General features: G+C 39.0%; 1 protein-coding gene across 1 annotated transcript in view; it reads left to right on the top strand.

Moving 5' to 3' along the window:
• The first annotated feature begins 9,658 nt into the window (after positions 1 to 9,658).
• nipsnap2 (nipsnap homolog 2) overlaps positions 9,659 to 27,187 on the top strand; it is a 20,697-nt gene continuing 3,168 nt past the window's right edge. Inside the window, exons 1-9 of the mRNA XM_081371352.1 lie at positions 9,659 to 9,961; positions 10,808 to 10,947; positions 11,047 to 11,092; positions 14,090 to 14,184; positions 14,340 to 14,410; positions 22,162 to 22,302; positions 23,369 to 23,400; positions 25,137 to 25,231; positions 25,368 to 25,451. Coding sequence (XP_081227478.1) covers positions 9,870 to 9,961; positions 10,808 to 10,947; positions 11,047 to 11,092; positions 14,090 to 14,184; positions 14,340 to 14,410; positions 22,162 to 22,302; positions 23,369 to 23,400; positions 25,137 to 25,231; positions 25,368 to 25,451 — 796 coding nt within the window. The 5' untranslated portion in view covers positions 9,659 to 9,869. The remainder of the gene's footprint in view (positions 9,962 to 10,807; positions 10,948 to 11,046; positions 11,093 to 14,089; positions 14,185 to 14,339; positions 14,411 to 22,161; positions 22,303 to 23,368; positions 23,401 to 25,136; positions 25,232 to 25,367; positions 25,452 to 27,187) is intronic.

Below are 27,187 nucleotides of genomic sequence, written 5' to 3'. Positions count from 1 at the left end.
GTAACGCTCATGAAGAAATTAAGTAAAAATTACATATTTACATTTCATTTAGAAGTTATATTTATTTAAAGTAATTAAGTAAAGTTTATTTATTGTTTTATAATTAGGAAGCTTGCTTTTATGAAATTATTAAGTAAATCTTACCATTTAATGAAGTAAATAAGTAGATTTTATTTAAGTTTTTTTGTTTTCATTTACTTAGTTTTATGAAATTATAATACTCCCTATAATTATGTAAACATTGCTAATTTCTTTTTTATAATCATGAACATAAATAAATTAACATTTTCTCTATATTTTTCACGAATCACACAATTAAAATACAATTAAACAGTTTATTTTTCAGTCATCAAAAAATGTTCTTCATACAAAAATGAACAATCACAGTCATCTCTTGACACAGGTGAATTCAGTAAAACTTCAGAATTATACTGTAACCCTTGTTTTAAACATAACAAATGTATTTAAAAAAAAAAATGCAAAACATTCAACATTCAAAACAGCACTCTGAAATAGTGAACTTTTAAAGAATACCATTACAACTTTAATGTATTAAAACATGAACAGCTGAATGTTTAAACAGTTACATCATACCATAGCATTTAATACAACTTCATCCTTAATCTTTGAACTTTTGGGTAAAGATTAAAGGAGAACTCCGGTCATTTTTTGGTAAATTTGGAGTGCTGTCAATACAGAGAACAACGACAAAAATCGGTGTTGCCTACACCGTGTTATCCTCTTTTTAAAAATTTGCACCCTGTTGACTTCAATGGGGCAAGTACTAAACCTGCTTTTAGCCTCTTAACATCCTTGATGTGTCATTACAAGTGCACAGGTCATGTGAGTGATTCCTTCAGAGTGAACACGAGTGAATCTGACTGCAGTAGATGTGAAAGATATGGATAAAAGTGATGTTAATTCAGCCAGCGCACATACCTGTATTTTCTTCCTGTTTTCGGTCGAAGTCCACAGTAGTCGATTGTCGAGTTCTCCACTGTTGCTGAGTTACCTATGATCTACTGCAGTCAGATTCACCCGTGTTCACTCTGAAGGAATCACTCACATTAGCTGTGCACTTATAATGACACATCAAGTATGTTAAGAGGCTAAAAGCAGGTTTAAAACTTGCCCCATTTAAGTCAACAGGGTGCAAACAGGGCAGCAAAAAAAAAAAGGATAACACGTGTAGGCAACACCGATTTTTGTCGTTGTTCTCTGTACTGACAGCACTTCAAATTTACAAAAAAATATTAAAATTGACCGGAGTTCTCCTTTAAGAAGGATGGATGCATCAATTGGATCTTCTCCATCAGCACCATGGATGGACGACCAGTATTTGAATGATGTGCTGCTGAGTGATGTCACTGCAGCTGTCCTCCTGCATACAGTTTAGAAGAAAAAATATAAATATTTTGAGAAACAAAAATAGAAAGTGACTTCATTATCACAACAGAATGAACACATACACTTACTAAAAAAAGTATTATCTCTACGATCAACTTAGCGCACGATGCTTTTAGAAACACAGACCTTATTTTGAGACCTCATTTATGCACGATTTATTGCAATTGAAAAATTGTAGCTTTATGTGTAGACCTTCCTGGGCAATATTCATTAAGAAAATTCAAACTTTTCCATAGTCAACAGTATAACGTTAACGTTACTTAACGTTACAGCAGGAAAGCGGTTAATGTTAATTTTAAGGCCTAATGTTAGCAAGCTAACGTTAGCAGTTACAACGGTATCCAATCAGTTTGAAATTTTTACACGAAAAACAGTGCTTTGTGAATCTATAAAACTATTGAAAACTTTTCCGATTAAATATCCGTTAACTAATGTAGGAAGTGAAATGTAAAGGCGGGGTTATAACGTTAATGTAACGTTACTATGGATAACCCAGACCCGTTACACTAATACGAGGCCATGTTATAAGATCCATGTTATAAGACCGCGGGCAGTTATAAGATAATGTCTATTGAGTCAAGTAAACAAGAATCATCAATCAAAATCCTCACAGACCCATCTTTTATTAAATGTAAAACAGAAAGACAAACTTACCTCAAACACGACAAAAAGCAGCCACGCAGCAGCTCGCCAATCCGTCTGACCTAAAGTGGCAGTTAGACTGTCTTGTCCAAAGACGCATGTGCGGATTCAAACGCGCTATACCTACTTTTCGATTAAAATTTACTTAAAATTACTATGTTTATGTGAAGTGACTATAAAATGTTTAAATATTACAAGCAAATATATAATAAGATTTACTCTTTCCAACCAGTTAATTTATTACATGAATTAAATGTGTAGATATTTCTAATTTTACTTAGAAAATTCTAGTTCTCATTGAATTTTAATTTTATAAAGTAAAAATTATGATGGTTAATTTAATATATATTACTATACCAAAAAGTTCGTTTTTACAGTGTGTCCTTCATTTAGTCTCCATGGGCCCAGTTGTTCAAAAAGTTAAATCTGGATCAGAATGATCAAGATTTGGAAATCCCATGTTTTGCCATCCAGGATCAGGTAATAAATCCTAGAAAAGCAAAAAGGATTGGATCACTCTGATCCAGATACACACCTTTTCAGATTACCGAATCCGGATTAGCAGTGCTCTGAATGGGATCACATTTCACAAGGCTAATAGCTAAAGAACAACAGGTAGAAGAGTTGATGCGAGGTCACTTTCAGTGTTTTTATTTGAAGAGAAAGAAAACAACATAAACGCACAAATAAACAATCACTTCCATTTTCAATCTCCTTTAGACCAGTGGTTCTCAAAGTGGGGTCCGCGGACCCCTAGGGCAGTGGCGGCTGGTGCTAAAAAAATTTGGGGGGGCGCAACAAACTGAATTATTAATCCAGGACTGAATGTAGGCTAATTGTTAAATAACAATTTAACAGTGATAATAATGTAGCTATCATTAGCCTAAAGTTTAGCTAAAACTTCAGCTTGTAGGGTTGGGAAATAGCCAATTGCCAAATAAATCTGAATTTTTGGGCTAAATGGTGATGTATGGTATAATCTGAGTATTTAATTATTATTTTTCTATTTGAATAAAAAAAAAAACCTGTATTTAATTTAAAAAAAAAATTTTAATATCCTGATCAATATTGTCCTACAAACAATGTTCATATTGAAGGTTATAAAAACAAACATAGTGTAACCTTGCTGTCTATCTGCAGTCTATCCAAAAAAAGGGGTCAAATCACATTACATTCTAACATTGCAACATTACAATCTAAAAATAAAATAATGCTTTTTAAAGAAGTAGTTACATTTACTAAACTTAAAATAAAAGAAAGTAAAAACAAAGCTAATATCATAAAAATACACATGTAGGTTTGAAATTCTCTAGCACATTTATGTTCACCAACAACAACAAATATTCAACAACAAATATTTTAGCTAAATATATTTATAATTTAGTGCTAATGTATATTTTAGTCAGAATAATTGCGCTCCTATTCTATTGCACTCCGTCTGTTCGGCGCGCATGCACGCGGCGGCGCTCGTTCACGGAAGTAGGCTGCAGAAAGCTCGCCCACTCATGACAACAAACTGGAAATATTGACTTTCTAACATTTACAGATGGAGAATATGTCCGTGAAATGTAAGTTATGCACTGAGGAAATTATTGGATGTCACTTCAGCTTATGGCTAAATATTATTAGAGGTATATTTGTTTCCACCAATCGCTGCACAAGTGAAGTTTACGTATGATGACGAAAGCACGTTAGTGCGAGCCCTCCCGGAACCCATAGAGAATGCATTGCAGTGCCTGCAGTTCGAAAAAAAAAATCTTTGAATGTAAGTCTATGGGAAGACTCTGGGCGATTCTCAGCCAGAGTGAAATCGCCCAAAAAGAGGCGGTACTCCACAGAACGTGACTCGGCGCTGATTGGACTATATCCAGAGGCAGAACAACAGTGAGTGACTGCTAGCGTAACTCTGTGGTTGAATGAGATTGTGATTGAAAAAGTCCCTTTCACACTTTGGTGGTGCGTCGCCCGATCGCCCTAATGAAGAAACCGCCGCTGCCCTAGGGGTCCGTGGCGCACTGCCTGGGGGTCCGTGGAAAGTTCGCTATAAAATATAAACATACCCGGAGAAAGTGCAGGGCCCATCGTCATTCATTACTCCCGCGCGTGTAACGTTAGACCAATGAACATTCGGTTTTTACATTACGTCAATCTACCAAAACATTTCCCTCAGGTTTTAACTTCACGTCTCACAGCTAATGAATGAATAAAAGCCAATTAAACAGGCGCATTGTGTTTATCAGCACTCCCCTTTGCTTTAACTTTGGGCCAATAGAAACTCTGTTGTATTACGTCAATCTGTCAAAGTCGTTATTTCGACATAATATCTCGTAATTTCGCCATAATAAGGGGACATTCTTATCTGCGTGACTGCGTTAAGCAGAGATGGGACCAAGTCACACATGTGCAAGTCTCAAGTAAGTCTCAAGTCTTAACCTTCAAGTCTCAAGTAAGTCCCAAGTATTTTTTTCTTGGGCAAGTCAAGTCAAGTCAAGTCACAGGCTATGTCAAGTCAAGTCAAGTCAAGTCCTGTAGTAGGTCAAGTCAAGTCCAAGTCAAGTCACATTATTATTGTAATTTTACCTGCAGAATCTGATCTTAATAAAGTGTAAAGACCAGATATGGGTAACTGTCAATAAATTACAATAATTTGGAGTTGCATTGTAAATACTCATGTTCAGTAAAATACATCATGGAATCAAACAAAATTGTTACTTCATAAAATTATTTATTTTTCACTTCTGCCAACAGTGTTTAAAATGTAACAAAGTTTAATGTTGTATGTAAACTGTGTTTACAATAAGTGTATTGTGATTGTCAAAACATTTTAGTAACTAAACTGAATTGTATTCGGTTTAGTGACAACATGTTACAATGTTTACATGGTACAATTTCTGGTAAGCTACGCTTTTTTATTATTTCAATTCAATTATTGTAATCTGATTTAATATTGACTCATTTGGATAAATATTAGGTAGGCTACACAAGATAGGCATTAATTTTTCTCAAGAAAAAAACAACTCACCTAATGCTGTAAATATACAGAGAGAGATAATGCGTTTTTTATTATAATAACAACTTTATTTAATGATAAGTAAAAATATAATAAATATGTAATAGTACACATATTTAGCAAAATACTTTTTTCTAGCCAACTAACGTGCTATAGCCATATTATGGTCATCAAATGGCTTTCCTGGGGTAAATGTTATGTGACATAATTGTTCTCCAGCTGTTTTATTAAACCATTTGTTTGATTGATTGGTCGATATTATGTATGAGGAATATACATTTCGGTAAGTTGTAGGCCTACTGTATCTTTCAACATTGTTCATTCGTGTTTATTTTTAGAGATGATCGGTTCACCTGCCGCTAGGGATCTGTCGCGTCACATTTACAAGCGCCAAAACGGTATTTATTGTTTGAATTTCGTAATAAAAGTGACATAATCTGAGAGCTGAGATTTTTTTTATATCATATGTAACCTCCTCTTGCGTCGCGATTTTTCTGTGCGTGAGAAAATGAACGTGTGGCGACGTGAGAGCATGTGAAAAGTGTCGCGTGTGTCTCACGGTGAATGCGTGAGTTGGCAGCTCTGTCTGGCTATCCGCGATGTTAATGTTGCATGTCTTGCAAAGCGCTGTTCATCTTTTGCCATCTTGTGAATAATTCTTGAAGCCGAAAGCGATGACCCTCGGAGTCAGTACCCCTCCGGCTGACATGTTGATGTGATATCTGATCTGAGTGGGCGTGGTGTGCGAGGTACGAGAGGGCGCGACTGATGATAGTGTCGTGATCCAGTCATGACAACGCTATTCTCAGCCTGCGCTCCAGCTGGGTAATCAACTTTATTTTTTAAAATAATTTATATATTTTATATTCAAACTTGAAAACATGATGTGATTAACACTCAAGTCATTCAAGTCATCGTGTCTCAAGTCAAGTCAAGTCCCGAGTCTTTAACTTCCAAGTCCGAGTCAAGTCTCAAGTATTTTATTTTTTGTCAAGTCAAGTCACAAGTCATAAAAATAGCGACTCGAGTCGACTCGAGTCCAAGTCACCAAGTCACAAGTCCCCATGTCTGGCGTTAAGCCACATTAAGCGTTCTTATAATGGTTTTCTATGGGAGGAAAATGCTTAACGTGTATGCATTTGTTGCGTTGAACGTTGCGTTCATATTCTGGGCTCATCTGATTTACATAGCCTACTTTGTTATGATTTTAGTATCATAAGGATTAATAAATGCACGCACAATTATCCGTGAACTTGATTTGATCAAATGCCTTTCAACTTGTTTGTGAAAAATTCAGAATTAAATGAATGTGCAGCAATTTGCAGAGATTCTGTAGGCCTACTATACTGTTGTAGCCATTAAATAAGCGCATTTAGTTTCATATTTGTTCAAATATTATGATGTTATTTTGTTTCGTTTATGTTGATTTATGAAAAGTGCAACAGCACGAGTAAGATAGAATGCGCAATATATCGAGAGACGTGGAGCGGGTTATATGATTTTGACCACTTCATTAAGTTTTGTTTTGTAGAAAGCCTTTCTTTAAAGTGAATTTCGTTTTGTATAAATTGTATCTTAATTTTAATACATTTTCCATCAACCAATTGATTGTTTTTAATGAATAAGATGCAAATATAACAGACAATAATCATGGAGGCGCCCGTGCGGTCACTTGCACTGCACGTTAACTGGAGCGCATCTCATCCTAACTTAACGAAACTCAGTGTATGCCTCACACAGACATGAGAAATACATCAAATACACAAAGCTTGAAATGTCTTTAAACGAAATAATTCAAAACGAAAAGAAAAAGGCTACTCTCTGATTATGTAATCCATGATGTGCATTTCTCTCTAAAGGCGCGTTCACTACGAATATGGCGATCGTCAACTTCATCTTTGCAGCCGAGACTGTAATAAAAATCAATGCACGCGCCACCGGATTTACAAACGCACATCTTGCTTGTTGTACGCACACATATTATAACATTATTATTAATTAATACATCTTTTAGAATATTTGATTGAATGCTGAATGTTGCGCTTGTTCAATTTAATAAAATTAAAACTTTAATTGTGATCATTAAAATAATTGAATATTAAATATTTAGTGGCCAAGTTTAGCTCATTTATTATATATATAATTGCGCAGCCCCCCCCCCCCCCCCTGTCAATGATCTAGCACCCCCTCAGCACATGCGTTAACGATTTTGCCAGGGCTTCAGCCCCGAATGTTTTGAGTGTAGCCCTGAATGTTTTTTGAAAAGTTGACTGACAAAAATGAAACTGGACAATAGCCTATGTAAACCCCCGAAATCATAAGTCGCCTTATTTCATTGTGCTTTGGCTTTGCTGCTGCTTCGCTGCTATATGTCAGTCAAACTTTCCTGTCGTATCAGCCGTGTGCTCGCAGCGCGCACTCTTCAATATCAAGCGCAAATGCAGCGCGCCCTGTACCTGTAGAAACTACGAGCATGTACGTCGTGTTCTGTCGTCAATTAAGTATTGAAATAACCAAAAGGGAGATTAAAACTGCGTACTTTTTCATTATTAATATTCTAACATTTTATCAATATTGCAAAGTCATCAAAACTGACTCGTGTCATAAAAAAATTATTTTGTGACCAAAAATGTGAAAAATACATCTAGCCTAAATGATCGTTCTTGACATTCTTTTAACTATAAGCAACCCAATTTGTCTAGATCTGTAATATTATTTCCTTTGTATAATGAGCTTGTCTTTGTTTTCAATTATATTGTATTTTTTTTTTGAGTGTGAACTGCTGCACAGTCGTGATTTAGTCAGCTTGATTAACATTATTACAATGTATTCCTATTTAACACAGATGTTCTTTGCTAATTACAGAAACTATAAGCAAAATATAAGTATAGATATATATTTATAAAATAAACAAACAAAAGATTGCACTGGTGTTTGATTGAAATGTAACATCTATATGCAAAATAATCCTTGAAAGATTTCTCATTTAAGGCCATTCCTGTTTGGAATATGTGATTGTGTATTGTCAACAATAAGAAGAAACATTCTCAATTTCCATTTTGCAGTGTGGATCATTCATTTCAACATTTATCCTCATTCTCATGTTTAAGAATCTGTTATCTGCTTGATAATTTATGCTACTGCCCACTGACATGCTTTTAAAGCTATTGTTATCCAGTTTTTGGGGGCCTTCAAACACCTTAAAATGCACATATGTAGCTCCGAGAAATCCAAATTTTCTCGGGGGAGCATGCCCCCGAACCCCCCTAACTACCTCACATTTCAATGCGCGTGTCTGTGGGCTAATGTGGGCTGGTGTGGCTGTCCCCTGTATATAGACCTACAATATACATTATTATCTGTATCGAATCATGTTATTTTGTAACCCACCCCCAGCCCCTAATGTTTCAGGCTCAGCCCCTGATGTTTTTAAAACCTAGAAACGCCCCTGCCCCATCCCATCTTTCGCTTTATCTATTTAGCTATTACATTTAGCTATTACATTTGTGTTGCGGTTATGAGGGGGTCCTTGGAATTTTTATTGCCCTTTGAGGGGTCCCTATCTCCAGATAGTTTGAGAACCCCTGCTTTAGACAATCAGACCCCTGTGGAGGCTCTAAAGGGACATGGGGAGATTTAATATACATGCAATAAAGGCTGCAGTTGTCTTAAACTACTTTTGCCCTGGTTCATCTCTGATTGTGTCAATGTAGTTTATATAAAGTGATTAAAGAACACTTCAAATTAAATATATTATTTTCAGCTGTTTGCTGGATTACTTTATGGCGCCAAAATCACTTTTTGTACTTTACTGAAAGGCTTGTAGCCTAATGTCTACTTCTAATTTATTACTTTAGAAGTAAAGCTAATCAAGAGCAAAATCAAAATATATATAAAAGTGTGTATACTTTATCTTACATGATACAAATGTTGTATTTTTAGACCAGTTTAAAAGTTTTATTACATTTTTGTTCCTGAAATCCACCTTTCTGCTGGGATCAGTAAATCCTGATTTTGTTTATCAAAGTTATCACAATCTTACTAACAAGATTTGAACACAATCTGACAATTTGATCTAAATCGATTTGTGATTTATACTAACTAATGTTAATTATAGGCTATCAGTACATTATGACAACTCAAAGTGCACTCTAAAAAATGCTGATTGTTTAAACCCATGTTTGGGTTAAATATAGACAAACCCAATCATTAGGTTACAAATGTTATATATATATAAAATTTAAACCATTGGTGGGGTTTGTTCATATTTGACCCGAACATGGGTTGAAACAATAATTTTCAATAATATTCAAAGCTTATACTGGGGTTCAAATGTTCAGGTCAAATATTGTAATTGTGGGAAGCGTGAGTCATAATCTGCAGCAGATCGTGGATTTATGTATGTATTATTATTATTTTTTGCACATTGGTTTTGATATGCAAGCCTGTTACTCTAGAATCAATTCCCTCTATTAATGTCTTTAAAAACCTATTACACTCTGCACTGAAATAATTATGTTGCTATTTTTATTTATCTTTTATATTTATTTTATTTGTTGTTCAAATGGTGTATCTGTGTTTTTATGTGAAACTTTACAGAGCCATCTTGACCAGGACTACCTGGAAGAAGAGATTTCATCTCAATGGGACATGGGAAAGGAAGAAAGGAAAATATAAAATATAATAAACTATAGCGCCCCCTGCCGCTCGTGAATCGCACGCGTCTCTATGGCGCCCCCTCGCGGCGGCGTGTGGCACTGCAGGAGTTTAACTCTTTCCTCTCCTGCTGTTTGTGTCCTCTCAGTGGAAGATGGCGACCAGAGTCCTTCAGAGCTCCTGCTCGGGCCTGTATCAGGCTAGAAACACGGGCCGGGCGAAGGGACACGTTACTGCTGTTATCAGGTCAGACAGTTTATCTCAATTACATGTTATAAATCTGCTGATTAGTGCTTTAGTGCGCAGATACCGCGGGTTTACGGGAGTTTAGAAACGCAGGGCGCATTAGTAAAGACGTGATTACTCTAGAAGGCATTCAAACATCGAAAACCTGACTATTTGCTTGATTTAAAAGTGTGTGTTTAAGCAGCTCAGCTGTTATAGTTTGCTATGTAAATGACAGGCGTCCGGACGCGCGCTGAATCCACTGCTCAAGGTCATAGTAATATAGCAGACCGTCACGTGTGTGTTATGATAAACACAACATGAAGATTTGGCGTTTCAGTTTTCATGCACTGGTTAATGAAAGGTTGTAATCGTTTAACTGATGAATGATACATGCATAATATTGGAAACACATCATTATGACGTCCTGTAATACAACCACAATTACTGACTACTTAGATTATGTTGCAATGACATGGGAAAATAAAAATGTGTAACGTTAGGCCTATATGGTTTCATAATGCAAAGTAACACACATGTCTATTGTATCAGTTAAATTCACCCAAAAATGAAAATGATCCCATAATTTACTCACCCTCAAGCCATCTTACGTGAATGACTTTCTGCTTTCAGACGAACACAAAGTTATATTAAAAAATATCTTGGCTCGTCCAAGCTTTATAATGGGAGCGAATAGTAACTCAGATTTTAAAGGCCAAAAAAGCAAATCCATCCATCATAAAAGTAATCCACACGACTCCCAGAGGGTTAACAAAGGCCTTCTTGAGGATGAGTAGATTATGGGGTAGTTTTTACCGTGGGGTGAGCTAACCCTTTAACGAATGCACATATATTGTCCTGTTTCAGAGGTCTGTCGGCATCTACTAACCGGCAGCGAGAGGACAGCTGGTTCAAATCACTGTTTGTGCGGAAGGTGGATCCGAGGAAAGACGCTCACTCCCATCTGTTAGCCAAGAAAGAGGACAACAACTTGTACAAAATACAGTGTAAGCTCTGCTGATTGTTTGCCCTCCGCTGTTAAACGCCTCAATGCCAGTGTGACGTGTTCATTGATTGACTCACACATATGTGTTGTTGTGTTGTAGTTCACAACGTGAAGCCCGAGTGTCTCGAGGCGTACAACAAACTCTGGTGAGTCAGGATTCCTCACATCCACGAACCAGGTCAGACGAGGCTGTTTGGTGTTAATTACGTAAATCAAGCTGTTTTTAACTTCTTCAGAGTCCCTTGAGACCGAACTGGTTTGACTACTGAAGTTCAAACTAGCAAATGTCTTGCTTTCTATTCCTGTCCGTGGTTGGCAGCGGCACTGGCAGGAGTCCGCTAAAGCCCATTCCTCATCCCTCATTCCTCAAGGGTTTCCGCTCTACGCAAGACTTGAGATGCACTGATCAATCCCACGCTGAAGTCAAACTCAAACGTGTCTGAATGCCTCAAAGCGTTTGAATCTGACAGTGATTTGCTGATTTCTCTAGTTTCCAAGGGTCTATGCCGGTCCGTAAAAAGCCTTAAACTCAGTTTTAAAAATGTAAAGCCATTAAAAGTCATGTTTCCAGTCCAAATATCAAAAAATTCTTAAATCAAGATGCATTTACTAAAGTAGTAAAATGCCGTAAGATATTATGTCTTGTTTTCTGGGGGAATTAATCAAATAATCTTGTTTCTGTTTGAATTAAGATTATTTTTCTTACCCCATGGACAGAAAATTTAGCTTGTTTTAAGCAAAAACTCACTTAATTTTGATGAATTCCCCCATAAAACAAGACATAATATCTTATCTAATTTTACTTATCTAGTAAATGCATCTTGATTTAAGAACTTTTAGATATTTGGACTGGAAACAAGACAAAAATACTGAGTAAGAAATGCATTTTTTGCAGTGTATAAGAAAAGGTCTTGGTTGTCATTTCATGATGAGGTTTTAAATTTGGGGGAAATGTGATTATTAAACATCAAAAGGTTATGATTTAATGAAAATAAATGCGTGTTTGAGAGTAAAACCGCGTCGCTGTTGCTCATTCTACAGGTTGGCAGGTTCATTAAGCTAAAGTGTTAGTCTTTGCCACAAGCGAGTCTCTTTTGAACTTCATTAAAGGGATTTCAACAAACTCCAGATGAATGAGCAAACGATCATCTGGATCAGACTGTACTTTTCTGCTTGTTGATCGTGGAACATCAGACCACATTTACAGTATCAAACTGATGTGCATATCTGCAGGTTATGAAGCGTTTTAGGGTTCTTCTCATCATTTTAGCACGTTGTCATTTATGTCTAAAAAATCTACATATAGGGTACAACAGGGCTAAAGGCACACCTTAAGAAAACAATTGCTTTTCATTATTTCTATAGTCTATGATTGCTGGGAAAAAAAAGTTTGCATTGAACATTGATGAAGCAACAGATTATTTTAAATTATGTTTTTATTTTTATTTTAATCGTATAAATGTACGAGGTGACACACGGGGTTAAAACATTATTTGTAATAATGCCTAAGTTAATACTTGTTCAAAACAATCACTTAAGCTCTATTTTGCTCAATTCACTTTTGTTCAATAAATATACTGTCATTAAAATTTTCATTTTAAGAATACAGAAACAAAATTATTTTAAAAAGTAAAGATTCTGAAAGCATTGATTGAGATCCAATAATAATTTAACATAGCTTTACAGTAGTAACAATAAATTATATTTTATTATATGATATGATTAATATAATATTAATTATAAATATGGTGATTAACTCTAAGGTGGACACCAAACTTAATATATGATATTTACCATCTGAATCTGACCATGTCATGTCAACAAATGGAAAAGTCCGCCAGATATTTGTTATCATGTTTGTTATTATGCCTTTTACCTCAAATGCCATACTTTTACATATTCTTCCGTTATTGAAAAAATGTTGCTTTAATTAGCTTGAACAGAACTGAAAATCATTAAGTCCTTTGTTTCAAAATATATTCAATAATTTTAGCGATTCTTGTTTGCTACTTAAATCTTCAACACTTTAAAAAACATCAAATATTAGATCAGAGTAGCGCAGACTCAACTTTGCTACTATGCCACGTTCAAAGATCCCCTTTCTTCTCTATTCTGCACTCAGTTTGACCTTCACCAGATCCTCTTGATCATGTCCACATGATCCTGCTTTGAGTTGCTGGCTCATTAGATATTGTGAACTAATAAAGTGGCCGGTGAGCCGTGTTGGGGAAAGTTACTTTGAAAAGTAATGTATTACAATATTGCGTTACTCCCTTAAAAAGTAACCAATTGCGTTACTTAGTTACTTAAAAAAAAAAAAAGTTGTGTTACTTTTTTTCACCTGGGATGGGCAGAGAGAGTTTTTTAATAACAAAAAAGTTATATTTTTGCGCAAATGTAAAGACCCTTTCACACCAGAAGTGAAATAATAAGCCTGAGGCTGAAGGAAACACAGATTCACACACAGTAGAGGGCGCCGCTCAAGCAAACCTCTCAGCTGTGATGTTATTCTGGAGAACGGAAGAATAGATGCAGGAGAAGAACGTTTAACACTAACTTTACCAATAAAAACTAAACGTTCTGTAGTATTCTGGTTCTGCATTCACTGATTTTATTCATTTTGAGGAATATTGAATCTTTTTTTTTTGTTAAAGTGAGAGAAATGCTCACATTTAGTCTAGAACTACATAACATCATGTTTAAACAGACACACACACACACACACACAACGCCTCTGCACTTCGGTTTGTCTCAACATGGGGACAGGGGAGCTGTCAGTCAATACATGGGGAAACGAAGTAACTTGCGTTACTAATTTGAAAAAGTAACTCAGATATTTTGCTGTAAATTTTAAAAGTAATGCGTTCCTTTACTAGTTACTTGAAAAAGTAATCTGATTACTAGTTACTTGTAATGAGTTCCCGCCAACACTGCCGGTGAGTGTGTATATGAAATGATTATTCATTTAGTCAATATAACTCGTCAAAAAATAGCTTAAAGACTGAAATGTGATATTTATCAATTTGTAAAACTCTTTTTGGCCATAACTGTAATATATGAACTGTAAAGTTGGTTTTATGGTTTGTATGCTACCGTAGAGAGTCGTTGAGACGCGCTTCAGCCGGTTTGACTTGTTCCCACAGTAACGAGGTGCTGCCGGCCATCCACGATGACAAGCATTACCCGTGTGAGCTGGTGGGCACGTGGAACACCTGGTACGGGGAGCAAGACCAAGCCGGTAAATACTTCACCACCATCTATAGAGTGTGTTTGGGACGAGAGTTCGGGGTCAGAAGGTCACGAAAGGGTTAAATATATAAATGAGATGTGTTTCTCATCATGTTTACGTGAGCACTGACACACTGTGACATTTGCGTCTGGTTCACTATGTAGTGCACTTGTGGCGGTACAGAGGAGGATATCCAGCTCTTACTGAAGTCATGAATAAACTGAAGAACAACAAGGTAATCTAGTACCAGGAATGTTTTGCCTTTGTGTTGTGAATTTACACCAAGAGTTGCAGTTTGTTCGAATTTACTGCTGCTTCATTGCAAGTTGAGTTTTATAGTGTTATTATGCATGGCAAAAATGGCATGTGTTTTGTCGAATACTTGTGTTGGTTGAATAAGTAAGAGATAATGTACATCCAGTCATTGTTATCGCAGAATAACCTGACATGGTGATCAGGATCAGGACTTGCATCAGCCTGAAGGGGTTTATTCTGAGATCACACACACACACACACACACACACACACACACACACACACACACACACACACACACACACACCTGAAGGGGTTTATTCTGAGATACACACACACACACACACACACACACACACACACACACACACACACACACACACACCTGAAGGGGTTTATTCTGAGATAACACACACACACCTGAAGGGGTTTATTCTGAGATAACACACACACACACACACACACACACACACACCTGAAGGGGTTTATTCTGAGATAACACACACACACACACACACACACACACACACACACACCTGAAGGGGTTTATTCTGAGATAACACACACACACACACACACACACACACACACACACACACCTGAAGGGGTTTATTCTGAGATAACACACACACACACACACACACACACACACACACACACACACACACACACACACACACACACACACACCTGAAGGGGTTTATTCTGAGATAACACACACACACACACACACACACACACACACACACACACACACCTGAAGGGGTTTATTCTGAGATAACACACACACACACACACACACACACACACACACACACACACACACACACACACACACACCTGAAGGGGTTTATTCTGAGATAACACACACACACACACACACACACACACACACACCTGAAGGGGTTTATTCTGAGATAACACACACACACACACCTGAAGGGGTTTATTCTGAGATAACACACACACACACACACACACACACACACACACACACACACACACACACCTGAAGGGGTTTATTCTGAGATAACACACACACACACACACACACACACACACACACACACACACACACACCTGAAGGGGTTTATTCTGAGATAACACACACACACACACACACACACACACACACACCTGAAGGGGTTTATTCTGAGATAACACACACACACCTGAAGGGGTTTATTCTGAGATAACACACACACACTTGAAGGGGTTTATTCTGAGATAACACACACACACCTGAAGGGGTTTATTCTGAGATAACACACACACACACACACACACACACACACACCTGAAGGGGTTTATTCTGAGATAACACACACACACACACACCTGAAGGGGTTTATTCTGAGATAACACACACACACACACACACACACACACCTGAAGGGGTTTATTCTGAGATAACACACACACACACACACACACACACACACACACACCTGAAGGGGTTTATTCTGAGATAACACACACACACACACACACACACACACACACACACCTGAAGGGGTTTATTCTGAGATAACACACACACACACACACACACACACACACACCTGAAGGGGTTTATTCTGAGATAACACACACACACACACACACACACACACACACCTGAAGGGGTTTATTCTGAGATAACACACACACACACACACACACACACACACACACACACCTGAAGGGGTTTATTCTGAGATAACACACACACACCTGAAGGGGTTTATTCTGAGATAACACACACACACACACACACACACACACACCTGAAGGGGTTTATTCTGAGATAACACACACACACACACACACACACACACACACCTGAAGGGGTTTATTCTGAGATAACACACACACACACACACCTGAAGGGGTTTATTCTGAGATAACACACACACACACACACACACACACACACACACCTGAAGGGGTTTATTCTGAGATAACACACACACACTTGAAGGGGTTTATTCTGAGATAACACACACACACCTGAAGGGGTTTATTCTGAGATAACACACACACACACACACACACACACACACACACACACACACACACACACACACACACACCTGAAGGGGTTTATTCTGAGATAACACACACACACACACACACACACACACACACACACACACACACACACACACACACACACACCTGAAGGGGTTTATTCTGAGATAACACACACACACACACACACACACACACACACCTGAAGGGGTTTATTCTGAGATAACACACACACACACACCTGAAGGGGTTTATTCTGAGATAACACACACACACACACACACACACACACACCTGAAGGGGTTTATTCTGAGATAACACACACACACACACACACACACACACACACACACACACACACACACACACACACACACACACACACACACCTGAAGGGGTTTATTCTGAGATAACACACACACACACACACACACACACACACACCTGAAGGGGTTTATTCTGAGATAACACACACACACCTGAAGGGGTTTATTCTGAGATAACACACACACACTTGAAGGGGTTTATTCTGAGATAACACACACACACCTGAAGGGGTTTATTCTGAGATAACACACACACACACACACACACACACACACACACACACACACACACACACCTGAAGGGGTTTATTCTGAGATAACACACACACACACACACACCTGAAGGGGTTTATTCTGAGATAACACACACACACACACACACACACACACACACCTGAAGGGGTTTATTCTGAGATAACACACACACACACACACACACACACACACACCTGAAGGGGTTTATTCTGAGATAACACACACACACACACACACACCTGAAGGGGTTTATTCTGAGATAACACACACACACACACACACACACACACACACACACACCTGAAGGGGTTTATTCTGAGATAACACACACACACACACACACACACACACACACACACACACACCTGAAGGGGTTTATTCTGAGATAACACACACACACACACACACACACACACACACACACACCTGAAGGGGTTTATTCTGAGATAACACACACACACCTGAAGGGGTTTATTCTGAGATAACACACACACACACACACACACACACACACCTGAAGGGGTTTATTCTGAGATAACACACACACACACACACACACACACACACACACACACCTGAAGGGGTTTATTCTGAGATAACACACACACACACACACACCTGAAGGGGTTTATTCTGAGATAACACACACACACACACACACACACACACACACACACACACTTGAAGGGGTTTATTCTGAGATAACACACACACACCTGAAGGGGTTTATTCTGAGATAACACACACACACACACACACACACACACACACACACACACACACACACACACACCTGAAGGGGTTTATTCTGAGATAACACACACACACACACACACACACACACACACCTGAAGGGGTTTATTCTGAAATAACACACACACACACACACACACACACACACACACCTGAAGGGGTTTATTCTGAGATAACACACACACACACACACACACACACACACACACCTGAAGGGGTTTATTCTGAGATAACACACACACACACACACACACACACACACACACACACACACACACACACACACACCTGAAGGGGTTTATTCTGAGATAACACACACACACACACACACACACACACACACACACACACACACCTGAAGGGGTTTATTCTGAGATAACACACACACACACACACACACACACACACACACACACACACACACACACACACACACACACCTGAAGGGGTTTATTCTGAGATAACACACACACACACACACACACACACACACCTGAAGGGGTTTATTCTGAGATAACACACACACACACACCTGAAGGGGTTTATTCTGAGATAACACACACACACACACACACACACACACACACACACACACACACACCTGAAGGGGTTTATTCTGAGATAACACACACACACACACACACACACACACACACACACACACACACACACACACACACACACCTGAAGGGGTTTATTCTGAGATAACACACACACACACACACACACACACACACCTGAAGGGGTTTATTCTGAGATAACACACACACACCTGAAGGGGTTTATTCTGAGATAACACACACACACTTGAAGGGGTTTATTCTGAGATAACACACACACACCTGAAGGGGTTTATTCTGAGATAACACACACACACACACACACACACACACACACACACACACACACACACACACACACACACACACACACACACACACACACCTGAAGGGGTTTATTCTGAGATAACACACACACACACACACCTGAAGGGGTTTATTCTGAGATAACACACACACACACACACACACACACACCTGAAGGGGTTTATTCTGAGATAACACACACACACACACACACACACACACCTGAAGGGGTTTATTCTGAGATAACACACACACACACACACACACACACCTGAAGGGGTTTATTCTGAGATAACACACACACATACACACACACACACACACACACCTGAAGGGGTTTATTCTGAGATAACACACACACACACACACACACACACACACACACACACCTGAAGGGGTTTATTCTGAGATAACACACACACACACACACACACACACACACACACACACACACCTGAAGGGGTTTATTCTGAGATAACACACACACACCTGAAGGGGTTTATTCTGAGATAACACACACACACACACACACACACACACACCTGAAGGGGTTTATTCTGAGATAACACACACACACACACACACACACACACACACACACCTGAAGGGGTTTATTCTGAGATAACACACACACACACACACACACACACACACACACACACACACACCTGAAGGGGTTTATTCTGAGATAACACACACACACACACACACCTGAAGGGGTTTATTCTGAGATAAAACACACACACACACACACACACACACACACACACACACACACCTGAAGGGGTTTATTCTGAGATAACACACACACACTTGAAGGGGTTTATTCTGAGATAACACACACACACCTGAAGGGGTTTATTCTGAGATAACACACACACACACACACACACACACACACACACACACACACACACACACACACACACACACCTGAAGGGGTTTATTCTGAGATAACACACACACACACACACACACACACACACACACACACACACACACACACACACACACCTGAAGGGGTTTATTCTGAGATAACACACACACACACACACACACACACACACACACCTGAAGGGGTTTATTCTGAGATAACACACACACACACACCTGAAGGGGTTTATTCTGAGATAACACACACACACACACACACACACACACACACACCTGAAGGGGTTTATTCTGAGATAACACACACACACACACACACACACACACACACACACACACACACACACACACACACACACACACACACACACACACACACACACACACCTGAAGGGGTTTATTCTGAGATAACACACACACACACACACACACACACACACCTGAAGGGGTTTATTCTGAGATAACACACACACACCTGAAGGGGTTTATTCTGAGATAACACACACACACTTGAAGGGGTTTATTCTGAGATAACACACACACACCTGAAGGGGTTTATTCTGAGATAACACACACACACACACACACACACACACACACACACACACACACACACCTGAAGGGGTTTATTCTGAGATAACACACACACACACACACCTGAAGGGGTTTATTCTGAGATAACACACACACACACACACACACACCTGAAGGGGTTTATTCTGAGATAACACACACACACACACACACACACACACACACACCTGAAGGGGTTTATTCTGAGATAACACACACACACACACACACACACCTGAAGGGGTTTATTCTGAGATAACACACACACACACACACACACACACACACACACCACACACCTGAAGGGGTTTATTCTGAGATAACACACACACACACACACACACACACACACACACACACACCTGAAGGGGTTTATTCTGAGATAACACACACACACACACACACACACACACACACACCTGAAGGGGTTTATTCTGAGATAACACACACACACCTGAAGGGGTTTATTCTGAGATAACACACACACACACACACACACACACACACACCTGAAGGGGTTTATTCTGAGATAACACACACACACACACACACACACACACACCTGAAGGGGTTTATTCTGAGATAACACACACACACACACACACCTGAAGGGGTTTATTCTGAGATAACACACACACACACACACACACACACACACACACACACTTGAAGGGGTTTATTCTGAGATAACACACACACACCTGAAGGGGTTTATTCTGAGATAACACACACACACACACACACACACACACACACACACACACACACACACACACCTGAAGGGGTTTATTCTGAGATAACACACACACACACACACACACACACACCTGAAGGGGTTTATTCTGAAATAACACACACACACACACACACACACACACACACACACCTGAAGGGGTTTATTCTGCGATAACAACCGGCTGGATGTACATTATCCCGCTTATTACACGGATACTTGCCACATAAGTAAACAATTAGACATGAAATATTGACTTGAGTTTAAAAAATGTATTATCTCACTGAACTTCCGTGAAGAAAACAGTTGCTAGCAAGCGGCTTTCAGGCTAGACGACTGAACAAGTTTTCAGGAGGATCTGTTGACAGGAATGCAGTATCATATACATAACTATGTTTTCAGTGGCGTATAAAGACCTTACAGAATGAACCGTTATGTGTTTATTACCCTAGAATGAGCCGTTTCTCTCTACACACACCGCGGGTCTCCTTACAGTGACATGTTTCTACAGGAGCCCTGAACGGACAAACGCGTTTCGTCACTGTGTTGTTCTTGTGCAAAGAAGTGAATAAAACACTGACACAATGATGAACAAGTAACAATAATATTCGCAATAGCATATCATTTTACTGAATAATTAAGTAAACCTAATTTCTTACTTTATCTTTGTAAAGAAACCTCATTGATTAACTGGCTCGTCTCAGACGACGACATCACTTCCTGTCGGCCACCGTAACTTCTGTTGGGTGCAATTCACAACCTCACCACTAGGGCTGCTAAACATTACACACTGCACCTTTAAGGGATAAAGTACATTCAAATGAAATCCTATAGGGATTTCAAAAAAGTCTTTGTTAGAGCGTTATAAGCCATGAACCAAACCAACCAGCTACTAATCATAACGGCTTTAGTGAAAGAGTTTATACTGCATATAAACAATGTATTAAGCAATATATTTTAAGTTTATTGCAAAATATATGCAGTATAATAAAATACTGAAGTAGAGTGGATTGAGACCGACTCGATTGTCATTGGCTGTGCTTCATGGGAGTGGGCGGAGCTAATGAGATTCTCTGCACAGCATCATGGGTAACGTAGTTTTTCACCTAGAATGCCACTTTTAAACAAGGTGCAATAATGTGCGCTGACGGATTCTCCTGAAACAAATACAATCGATTAACAACCTTCTAGCTCACAGTACGGCTGCCTTTAAACGTTTAAAAGTCAAAGAAAAAGCATAGAGTTTTTACTCTTTTACTTTCACTGCATTAGCCCTCAGTCAGGCCGTGTCACTCATCTGCTGTATGTCGTGTGCTGAGCGCAGGAGTTCCTGGAGTACCGGAAGGAGAGGGGTCAGATGCTCCTGTCCCGCAGGAATCAGCTTCTGCTGGAGTTCAGCTTCTGGAACGAGCCCGTGCCCAGAGACGGACCCAACATCTACGAGCTGCGCTCCTACCAGCTGAGAGTGAGTGTGTGCCTCCCAGAGCGCAGGGAGGAGTGTGTTTGAGTGTGTGACGTGTGTGTTTGCTCTAGTTATCGTCTGGGTCACAGTTGAGCAGTATAGCTCAACATCTAAATATCGTTATCTCTGTAAACCGCAATAGATGCCCCTTTCACACATACAGTCTTTACCCGTAAGAGATCATGTGTGAACAGGACCTTTCCAAAAATACCAGCAAATTGGTTCCAGCGATTTACCAGTAAGGGAAGTTGTAACATTACCAGTAAAGTGCTCTGTGTGAACGCAGAATGAAGATTACCGGTAGCTGCACATACACAGTCAGAACGCGTGACGTAAGAAGTCTGCTTTGGGCCAATCATAAAGCCTTGTGGAGATGATGTGGTTACTCTGCTCTGTTTACATTAAGCTTTTAATAGTTGTTCTATTTAAATATGTGCTAAATGATCATCTTTGAACGTCGAGCCTCGTCTCCCAGCTTTTTCAACGTGTCCCACTCGAGACTCGGCCTTCTTTTCCACTCATCAGCGTTGCCGCTCTGGTTTTTAAGAGCAAAAAAACGCCGTTACGCCTTTCACTCAGACGTCAAAGTGAACAGATAGTGAAACTAAAGCACTTCTCCTCACGCGGATGAATGAAGACAACGTTTAAAGATCATTTCCGATGACTGACATCACAGAATTGACTGGTATTTTGCTGCTGATGTGTGAATGTTCTCTTATCGGTAAAGAGCCAGAACGACGTTGCTTGTTTGAACGGCATATTTGTGTATTTGCTGGTAAAGACATTCTGGTAATTTTACGGTAATCACCGAGATTGCTGTGTGAAAGGGGCTATTGTTGAATCAGTCTTAATTAAGACACGCTCTTCAGCTTGTGGGGTTCGTAATCTTGCTTTATTTTATTTTACAAGTCATTGTGAGTTGACACTGGATGTTATACACCGTCACCAGTCCTAGTTTAAGATCTCAGCGTGTCCTGGTCCGTGTGTGTGTGTGTGTGATTGCTGTGGTGGAGTGAGATGAGCTTGCCGCTCAGATTTACAGTTGTCTCTCTTTGTTGTTCCCCTGCAGCCCGGGACCATGATTGAATGGGGCAACTACTGGTAAGAATACAAGCAATCTGTTCCTCCACATAACAGACCTGTGCCGCCTGTTATCCGTCTTTTATTGCCTTTTTCCCGATCACATATTCCAGTACTCATCATTAATGAGGTATCATTAAACACTCACAATTAATCCTGTGAAAACCGTTTTGAAATTGGACATTGAGTTAAAATGGATAAAGTACTTTACATTTTTTGTGATATCAAATTCAAATTTGGAACACAACTTTTGATTTACACCTTTTTTTCAAAGTGCTTTCACTTCCGTAATATACAGCATTTGCTGGATTATTGAATGCTATTGAACATGTGATGTGCTAAAGTCAAACGTAGGACTGTCTTCAAGAATCCCTGGGAGCGCTTATGATTTCAGAAGTCATAATTACGATGTAATGTGCATTATATGATGCTTTGTCATGCTGCTGCTGCATAGGATTATGGGAAATGTAGTTTTGTCACTTGGTAAATCAGCTGAAAGAGTTGCATTTTCTGGCAAGCTTTTGTCTTTATTCTTTATCACTTTATCATAATAAGTTGTAGTTGTGCTGTAACAATAACAACATATTATGATCAATACTAATAATCAGGAATAGTGTGTCCACAAGAGGACTGTTCATCAAGAGCCAGTAATCGGCTTGACTGACAGTGCGTTTGTGATTCTCAAGACCTGTTCACATCAAGAAGAAAGAATCATCACATGCAATCAGTATTCCAGCCGTGTGAACCGACTGCTTTCTCATCTCGGTTTTTGGTGCGAATACACCTTTCGTCAACAATTAATATCCTTCCCTCGGGTCATTCTGACCTGAAACTAAATTGTGTTCATCAGAGGGGTCCAAGGCCCTAGGTCTTTTGTCGCACTTGAACCTCGAACACACACACAGTTGAATGGATTCGAGGAGTTTTGTGGTTGAAATTTAAAAAAGTAACAATTCCTTCCTTTGCGGATCAATTTGACCCCTTTAGGAATGAATGTGATGCGAGGAATGCTTCAGGACACATAGAAATGCTCAAAATTCTAACTAAAAATGCTAAAACTTTGCCAAAAAAATATGTTTTATATTGTGTACATGTGTATCTGATTGCATACTGAAGAAAAACTGACTTTAGGACCCAGCAGAACAGCTCATTTGCTCCATATAGAGCGATAAGGCCATCTAGAGTCATGAAATATCATGTTATATTATTATTTTCCACAAGAGGTCTTCAAAGACTCCCAATGTAAGATATTTTGAGCTGAATTAAAAGGGTTATGCATGAAATTGTTATTTTGAATTTGTCAATGTGAGGAATGTGCTTAAATTACTATTCATTTATTGATCAAATCTAGTCATAAAGGTAAATAAAATAAAAAATAACAAAAAATAACAAAAATTTTTTTTATAAAAAAATAAAAATAAAAAGCTTTCTAGAGAAGAAAAAAAATGTAATTATAATATTAGGGCGTCAGGTCATTTTGACCCGCGAGTGTTACAAACTCTTAGACGTGTTACAAAGTGCGAGGGAAGCTCAACCGGTCTATTGTGGCACCAGCAATATCAAGAACATGGGTTCGATTCCCAGTCGATGCATTCACACGAAAGATCAAATCTTCAAATCAAGTCACTTTTTATTGAAGCGTCTGCCAATTTTTGGTCATTTCATTCTTGGTTTGAAAGACTCTTGGTGTGAACAGGCCTTTATGAAGAGATGTGTAGTTGTGAAACAAGTGGTCTGATGATGTGGCTGTCCCTCAGGGCGCGAGCGATCGGCTACCGGCAGCACAACCGCGAGGCCGTCGGCGGCTTCTTCTCTCAGATCGGGAGCCTCTACATGGTCCATCATCTGTGGGGTATGAATGTGCACATACGGCTCCCAGAAGCACGAGTGCTGATGGACTGTTGTGGTCTTGACTCACTCCATAGCCAGTGTCAGTGTTGGGAAGTCATCCGATGGTCATCTGTGGTGTGTGTGTGTGTGTGTTCCAGCGTACAAGGACCTGCAGTCGCGAGAGGACACGAGGAACGCCGCCTGGCAGCACGAGGGCTGGGATGAAGTCGTCTATTACACCGGTAAACGCCTTCTTCTGTGGTCTGCTGAGTAGCGTACTCGCCCTTTAAAGTGCCCCTGTTATGCTGTTTTAAAGGTTTCTAGTTTTTTTTTTTTTTTTTACATGCATCCAAGGTCAAAAAACACTTTCATTTTCTTGTAATATACTTTGCAGCGTCAGCTCTTTTCTCAGAGGCTAAAAACGGTTCGTTCAAAGATTCAGTCTCCCTAAACCCCTCCTTTCCGAGAGTCTCCTCTGATTGGTCAGATGTTGCAGTCTGTTGTGATTGGTCTACTCTAGGGATGGGACGGTATGAAAATTTAATATCACGATAATAGTGACCAAAATTATCACGATTATCAGTATCATCACGGTTTTGTTAAGCGAGATGAAAGTGTTCAAAAAGAGTTGATGCTCACACTGAAGACATTTCAACAAGTTTTATATTTGAAAATCAACAAACAACAAATAAAACAAGCAGCTCTATGCACTTTTTAAAGCATTTCCTTCCTTGTAATGACGGTCGTCAATAGCAACGCATTGTAACACCGCGTACATCCATTGTAACGGCCACCTAGTGTTAAGTAGTGTTCATGACATGAATGTGGATGTGCCTTTAAGACAGATAACTTCTTCTATGGCGTACGTTATTGTATGCGTGCTGTTTTTATGTGAGCGCGCACACACAGGGAGAGTGAGATTGATCACGCAAAGAGGAAGATGACCATTGTTTTATTATAATGTGTTTACTTCCACTTTGATTTGTAGCGAGTTTTAGAGTGTTTTCTTTTCCCTTTTAACATTCGCTCTTCGACATGTATGTGAAGAGTGTGCTTAACTGAGAGAAAACATCTATAAAAGTCTCGTGGAACTAACGTTACCAGTTGATTTGCACTGTCTTGTATTCTTCATCTGGGCAGACTTCAAACTCTCTGACAGACGTTACACCATGTATCACAAAGGACGCGCTCTCTCGCTTCATTCAAATACAACTTGCCGTCTTGCGTCTCCGTTTTTAATTGTATGGAAAATTAAATCAGAGTTGATTTATTGTTTACAGAGTTTGATAATATTGTTGTGATCATCTTGTCTGAACGATTGTTTTGTACGCTGTACATAATGGATTTATAAACAGGTACGATTTAAAACATTAATCTCAATTCAATATGTCCCCATAAATTATGTTGTAAAAAAATTAATGAATAATGAATATAAATTATTATCCCTTAAATGTAACTCTTAATACAGGCATGAAAACTCCTCACTTTTCGGTGAAATTCGACGGTTTAAAACCAAAATGGGTTTGTAGTAATGTAGACAGACACTGTAAAAGAGTTTTTAATTTTTCTTTGTTTAATTTGCACCAGATTAATGAATTTAACATTAAAAAGCACAATATTTTCTTACGGGGGAGCATGCCCCTAATCCTAATCACTCATTACATTTATTTTTTAGTTGTTGTTTTTTCTTTTGGGGGGGTATATATATATATATGCCGCATCCTTCTCACCTTTTTTACCCCTGACCTGTTTTCATGCCTGTTAATAGTCTTGTTTGAACTTGTTCGTTCGTGTTTGGCTAAGCCACTTGCTGCGAACTTTTCTTTGCGGAAGCTTCACGTTTATTTCAAGTGATTGATATAAAATAGTTCAAATTAAAACAACATTTAATGCCCAATTATTTCCCAGACGTAGTTTTGGTATTGAGGTCAAAGTTAACTTGCCTTGCGTTCGCTATACAACAGTGGGTGATGGTCAC

Source organism: Scardinius erythrophthalmus (genome assembly GCF_964197995.2).
Source record: "Scardinius erythrophthalmus genome assembly, chromosome: 7".
NCBI classification, from domain to species: domain Eukaryota; kingdom Metazoa; phylum Chordata; class Actinopteri; order Cypriniformes; family Leuciscidae; genus Scardinius; species Scardinius erythrophthalmus.
The sequence above is the reverse complement of the archived record's forward strand: the minus strand, read 5'-3'. Positions and strand labels throughout refer to the sequence as shown.